The sequence below is a fragment of the Lepidothrix coronata genome, unplaced genomic scaffold (genome assembly GCF_001604755.1).
Source record: "Lepidothrix coronata isolate B3197 unplaced genomic scaffold, Lepidothrix_coronata-1.0 Scaffold292, whole genome shotgun sequence".
Classification (NCBI taxonomy): Eukaryota; Metazoa; Chordata; class Aves; order Passeriformes; family Pipridae; genus Lepidothrix; species Lepidothrix coronata.
Window position 1 is genome coordinate 474,160 of NW_016690472.1, and position 7,283 is coordinate 481,442.

Below are 7,283 nucleotides of genomic sequence, written 5' to 3' on the forward strand. Positions count from 1 at the left end.
CTGGTCATCTGAACCCAAATCTATAATGGCAAAGAGGAAGCAAATTAGTTTCACATAAATTTGAAAAGGTTGCCCTCAGAAGTAAACTCCTAATTATACCTCAAACTATGCCAAACACAAGGGCATTTTAATTTGTTGCCATCTTCAGTTAGCAGCTAAGAATGGGTTTGCTAGTGCTAAAGCATAGCTAATGTTTTGTTCACAATGTCTAAGTTTGTAAACAAAACATTGCCTACCATAACTGAACAAACATTTTATTCCATACATGTTCAGCAGTTCCAAATTCTAAAACTGAGCTGAGAACTGACTAAGCAGCTTTTATATTCAGCATGTTTTTCACTGCAAAGTGGAATGCACAGAAATTTAGTCACATAATGGATACCCTATCCTTTATTTTGAAACCTCTTTGTAACTCTAGATTTGTCAACCAATGCATCTCTCACTATCATCATCTGAGTCAAGAAAGTTATTTAACCACTATTTCTCTTTCCTTACAGCTCCAACACTGGCTAACAATATGACAGCCAACAGGTCAAGGAAAAAGCTCACGTGTTAAGCTAAACTGAAAATACGGAAAAGTCAAGTTCAAAGCTCCCTCGATTATGCTTGGCCCAGGCTGGCTCAGAGCTTATCTACTGACTCTTTGAGGGAAGACACCTGCTCTCTGTTGTCAATGCCTCCCTTCTATTACTTGGCTTCAAATGATCTTTAAAGACTCCGTTTAATTTTTCTTGCATCCTTTGGTGCCATGAAATCCCTACATGACCAAAACTTGTGAGTTTTGCTATTGGCAGAAGTGGAGGAGGGGGGAGCAGAGGGAAAAAAAAAAAAAGCAATCAGCATAAGTTAAATGCTTTTCTTATTGTGAAGAAGTGAATTAAACTTTTCTGACAGTAATAATTACTTCAGACACTCATGCCACAACCTATCATAAACAAACACCACCTGGACATTCTTAGGTCTAAGGAAAGAGTACATCTCAATTATGAGGAAAGAGCAACTTTAACCATGTACTCCTGTCATTAGCTTTGTTGCCATACTATCCTTTGGGATATGACTTTGCATCCTGCTGAAGTGAAGACTCAGTGCTTCATTTTCAGTGGTTTGTTATTAGTTTCTATTCTCAGTGAAGAACCTTGTCCTTGCTGTGTATGTCCATGCCATTTTCTGCCCAGTTTAATTCCACAAGCTGAAGAGTAGCAGGAACACAATTCCTGTTACAGCTACTAGTACAGAACACAGCTTAATACCACACTGTACTTCATGAAAAATATATTCCCTTCTACCATATGAAATGGCTTTACCATATGATCCATACTCCGCAGACTTTTCCAGCTAAGTAGGAAAGTTACATCCAAATAGACTTTCATCTTTTTTTATATTTTCTTCCAAATAAAGAATGTAAAATATATAGAGATAATAATTTTTAGAACTATATAATTACCCAGTGGCACAAAAATACCAGACTCTAGCTTTATTCTCCTGCTGTGAACATGCTATTATTATAATTTAACCTGAATTCACCTGCCAAATAATAGTAAGATTGCGTTGAATAATTTAAAAAGATATTTTAGGCACACTCAGCTCTCTAATCCTATTCCAGCTCTTCTTTCTAGTAGTATTATGCAAAGTAGAAGATACAGAACAAACTCTGCATTTGGGTGCTGTTCTTATTCCGTGGTCACTTGTCACTGTTGTACCTTTCCGGTGATCACTACATTCGGTAGCTCTGAGTTATTTCTTGTAATTATTTACCACTAGATCTACAGTAATTTTCAGAGGCCGTAGCTTCTCAGCTGGATCCAACCCAGCATTTACCTCTGGACATTACCTCTGAATTTTTTTGTCTCTATACATTCAATTCAGCTTGTCTTTTAAATGTATGTAGTGCTTCCTCTTTTTAAAGCGATATTTTAAAAGGATGGGCCTTTTTTATTTATAAAACATTTTTATTGAGTTTTTTCTTTTTTAAAATAGACTAGTTTAAGAGTCCCAAGTGATTTTAGCTTTTTCTGTCTAATATTGATTTCTGTTCAAATAATGAAAGGGAAATTTCTCTCCTTATTGATCCTTTTCCTCCAACATGTTCAATACTCAGAATGTATCAAATACTGTCCTTTTCTTAAAGAGTCTCCATGACAAATAGTAGTTTTATTTAAACAGGGTTTTAAATTCAAAGAATATTTTCTTCTAATTATAAAGAAAGTCATATTTGCTGGCCCAGCTGCTGGCCAAAGGCTGCTTAAACCCTGTTATTAAATATATTTCAATAATTAAAGAATTCCAAATGTTACGGTTCTAAGGCTGTAAGTACACAACAGGCTAAACAGTGAAAATATGTTGAGGGCTTCAAAAAAAGTCATCCCACCAATTTCACAGTTAATCCCATTTTTATTGTTTGCTGAACTACATGAGAATCTTTTCATTGTTATAAATTTACTTTTCAACAATACGGCTGCTTCAGTCACTGGCTTGGCATGGCTCAAAAGCTTCTTAGCATAGATGTGATTACTAAGTTCTGAAAGTCTTGAGGGCTGCTTAACCTGGAGCTTTAATAGTCTGTCATATCACACATTGCTTGCTTCGTTCATGATTGGAAATGCTGAAAACCTGCATTAATGTTCACTTGTGACACACCCAATCACCCCCATCCATGTAGGAAAAGGTACATTTCATCACCACTCTGCTCTGAAATAGGAGCAAAGCTCTCTTAGCATGGGAGGGAAGTCAGCCTTACCCAGCATGTCCAGGTTTGATTGTATTTGTAATACCAACTCCCAAGGCAATTAGCTACTACATTATTTTTATTTCTGTTACTGTGTAACTTCTTAGGTTTAGTGTAGTATTTATAGCTCAGGACTCCACTGCACTATTGCCACCTTGTTCTCAAGTTTTGTTGGTAAAGAACTTGCAATCTATACAGAACACAGAAGTCATATCAGACAAAGCAGGAATCTTACTGCCACAATTAGCCGGAATGAAAAAGACAATACACAGGGCACGACTGCATACCTAGACTTTAAGTTCAGGATGTTGCCCAAGGAAAGTCTCCCCCAAAATAATGCAACTTCTATCCCAGAGACAAAAGAACAATGTCTTCAGTTCTCCACAGAAAAAGATGATGAACTACCTCATGCCTCTTGGATGATAAATGATGCCAATAGACACAGACTATCATCCATTCAAATGACAAATACTTTTGTGAAGTATTTTCTTTACTCCACTCTAATATGGTACAGACAGTACAAAAAAGAAGCCATAGCACTGGCACCCACCTCCTCTTAGGGATCTGCTTTGAGCTCCCAAATACATTGTCAATAGGAAAATATCAAATGCCACTAAGTTATTCATCTCCCTTCAGTTCACATGTTTGTAGTTTAAAAAAAAAAAACAAAACAAAACCAAAAAACACACCACCCAGTCAGGTTCTTATCACCCATGTGGTTTAACTGCAAGTCTTCCTCTAACTTGAATTTTCAGCCCAGCAGCTCACTCCTTCTCCCTCAGCTGTACTTGTTACAGGGACAGACCCACTCTGGGGAACGGTGCTCTCCCAGATGTCCCTGTGGGATGGCGAGTGAATGCTGGTTGAGTTTGCAGCCTGCTTCCAGAAGAAAATGTTTGGTACAAACTTATTCAAGACACAACATCATCTGCTTGTTAATTGTGTTTGTTGTTTTGGTAACAAGCCAGTGGGAAAAATTCAGTGAAGCAATTAAATAGCTCATTTGGCAGTTCTAGAAAATATTTCCTTAAAAGCCTTTTCTTAATCTGATAAAGGAAGCAGCTGTCATACATTAGCATCTCTCTTCTGACCTTTCTTTTGACGAGTGAAAAAGACCTGCCTGTGATCCACAGTGTTCCACCAACCCACAGAAACTTAGTTAGCACCAAGGAAAGGGATCCTCCATTCTCTCTTTGTACCCCTCCCTGCTCTCATTCAGCAAGACAATTCTTCTCATCCTTGGTACTGTTCCAATGCTACATTGCTGAAACTCCACAGGTTTAGATTCCTGGAAGAAACAGTGGGTCTTTCATGCACAATAGTTCAAAAAGCACTAGTGCTATTTAGTGTCTGGCCTCTGTTGGACACATATCTTTTTTGTCAGTCCTTCTCGTTGTTCCATCACGTCCTGAGACACACACCCTGGCAACACTTGAAAGACATCTTACCACAGCGAGGGATAATGCAGGATATCCAGGATCAAACGCAATATTTTAAATACAGAATGTAGGAGAAGTACTTGGGTGTTACTATTGTGTGTGTTCCCTGACTGCACGTGCAATGTGTGTCGTATGTCATTTTCCCAGAGGAAATTTCCTATACTTGGTCATTTCTTCTCAGCAAAATACCATTTGAGTGTTATTATTTGAAAAGGTCAAACCCAAACATTTTGTATATACATCCAAACTTTTTATGCTATTGTTTTGACATGAATTAAGTTTATTTTGTACTGTTAGGTTGTAGGAGGCCACATCAAAAGTTCTTTCGCTGTTATTCCAATTCATACAGCATTAAATAGCAGATACTTTTTTTTTAGGGGAGTAGATAGCTTTCATTCATATCCTAGGCTGCTTCATTCAGCTCCATGAGGCATTGGCAAATGCTTAAGAATTTCTTTCCAAAGAACCAAATTATAACCATAGATCAGCAATTTCAAAAGAGAGAAGACCTAAAGATGTTTTATTTGCAGTGCCCTGTTAAAACATTTTAAAATGAATCTGAAGGACTCAGACATTAGCAAGTTATCACAGTTCAGTACACAGCAGTGTATAGCCTACCTGCAAAAGTTATGTGTGAACTCTGAGCCTCTCAGAGCAGTAAAATAAGATAACTTTGTTCTAACACACTTTATTTTCTCAGCACTAAGAATATTTATGGTCCACAGATTACATTAAGAAAATTGAGTTCTTACACAAGGTGAAGGCAAAGATGATGTTTGAGATTAGACCCTTTAATCACCTGGGACACTTTTCCAGTCTACCTTCCTCTGACTCACACAATGTTCCTGCTGGTGACTGTGGGTCACCCCACTAACCAGAGGAAAGTCAAACTGTTAAAGGATGATGCTAAACTGTTTATTGAAGTAAGAAACCAGACCTTGGAGTGACCATACCAGGTTCATATCTATATACAAGCAGAAAGGAGCATATGGACTATTTTAAGCAAAGCTGGCCAGAAATCACCATAAAGGACTGAATCTCTGAGCTGCTTGGACACCTGAGTTATTACAGATCTTCATTTACTACACTAATATTACTCTGGTACATGAGAAGGCCAGCCATGTGCTGGCTTCCTTTTGAAGAAAGGTACACAAGTACATGACACTGCAAAACAGTCTGAAAAAAAAATTTAAAACTTAATTTATGCACGCAGTTAAGCTCTGTTACACCTGTGACCTTGCATCACTGAGTTTCAGAAGGGATCATATGCAGGGAATGTCAAACATCCATGTTTGAGTGTTTCTGTGCTGTGGAAAATAGTTTTCTGTTCAGCCATTTCAGTCTGTTGTAACTCAGACCTCAATTGGAACACTTCACCAAGCACTTGCCCCTCTCTAATCCATATTCTCAAAGAACAATTTTTGCTGACAACCATCCAAGAGCCCTCAGACTGACCAAGCAGGAACATGTGTTCCTATTTGTTCTGCCTGATTAAGTTGAACTGTGGAATGACAAGATTTGTAAGCCATGCCATGCACAGAGAAACTTCTCCTAGACCAAAAAATTCCAGATTTTTGCACATTGTTGCTAATAAAAATTAATTCAATATAGGACCAGGATCCTCAGCTGGTGATTAATTTGCACAGTGGTACTCTTCACCGCCCAAGACCGAATTCAGATGCATCTACATGCATCAGAGACTACTATAGAGAGCTAGGAGGCCAATACAAACATTCCAACCATTAGGAAAACACAACAGGGGAATTAGAGTTGCATTTAAAAGAAAATTTGCTTAGACAAACTGCAATCACTGTATGACTGATGGAGCAGAAATAAGCAGAGAAACAGAAGACTACCAGAAGAATATAAGTGACATATCGTGGCTGTGGTCAGTGAAAATGTCCTGCTCAGAAGGACAGGTGGGTGTCCAGATCCAAGTAGTTTGGTAGAGAAAGGAAGAAACTGAGAGGTTTAAGTCTCAGTCCAGCAGCTCAGCATTCATGTCCATGAACACTGAATTAGTTTCCAGAAGAACTGTGGGCCTTTTCTGCCCAAGCACTGACAGCAAGATTGAGCCACCTGTGCTTTGCTTTCCTCCTTTCTTTCGGTGTTTCTTTAGCTGCCATACTAAACATAAGTTGCTTAATTTCTTTAATAAGGAAACAGAACAAATGCAGTGAACTAAGAGAACTACTAAGCCTTAAGTTGGCTCTCTTTTAAAGGTGTCATGTTGTTTCTTGGTCACTGCCAAGAGGCCTCAAACTTGCAGGTGAGCTACATCTGTAATTTACCTTGCATTCTGTGAACCTGTCTGCAAGACTTAACTCTCGTTTGCAATGGGCAATATCAGTTAAAAAGGGAAAACCTCCAAATAGTACATTTGGAAAATAAATTCTAATAGGTGTGATAAAGATTTGCCTTACAAATAAAAGCTTTATAGTGAGCATTTACTTGGTTTACACCAGTGTTTTACTTAATTTTTAATGCCTTTTTATAGCAGTGACTAGAATTTACCTTAGATAAGAGTTCCTCTGTATAGGAACTATTTTAATATTTTTACCAGGTTTTTTTAATTTTCATAGAATATGTGTATATTGTAAGGCAAGAAATTCAACTTTGATGTAACAAGGGTATCACACAAGACCTATCTCTCCATTATAAGATTTTGTAGTCAGCCAGTCTAGTTCAATAACATGTTGGCCTTTGATTATAAATGTAAAAATGTGATGAAGGAGAATAGAATATTACCTACAGCTAATGCACATTGTAGCACAATATTCTCCATTGCTGCCTTAATCTCATAAAATGAACTCATGTGTTTTTAATTTCTATTCCAAAAAAAACCAAAAAATCCAGAGTATCCTTTGGCTGCAGTTTTGTGTTGTTAGGTGACTTAACATCAAACCAAATGTGTTAGTGTCCAATAGATCTACTTCCAAAGCAAGAGAACACATCGCAGTTTTCAGGAATAAGTTTTCATAGGAGCTCAAAATTTGCCAGTAGTATAAACACTCTCCAAAGTGCCCCAGTGACCAAAAGTGTCCAAACATAGACATGATATGTCCATGCCTGATTCCATGAATTGTGCAATCTGAATCTGCAGGGCCATTTACCTTTAC

The 7,283-nt window shown here is 37.7% G+C and overlaps 1 protein-coding gene across 1 annotated transcript in view; it reads left to right on the forward strand.

Annotated features, from left to right (window-relative positions):
• Positions 1 to 7,007, forward strand: part of LOC108508382 (sodium-dependent noradrenaline transporter-like) — a 66,634-nt gene extending 59,627 nt beyond the window's left edge. The window contains 1 exon segment of the mRNA XM_017837134.1: positions 498 to 7,007. Within this exon segment, the coding sequence (XP_017692623.1) occupies positions 498 to 521 (24 nt within the window). The 3' untranslated portion in view covers positions 522 to 7,007.
• Positions 7,008 to 7,283: the final 276 nt, after the last annotated feature.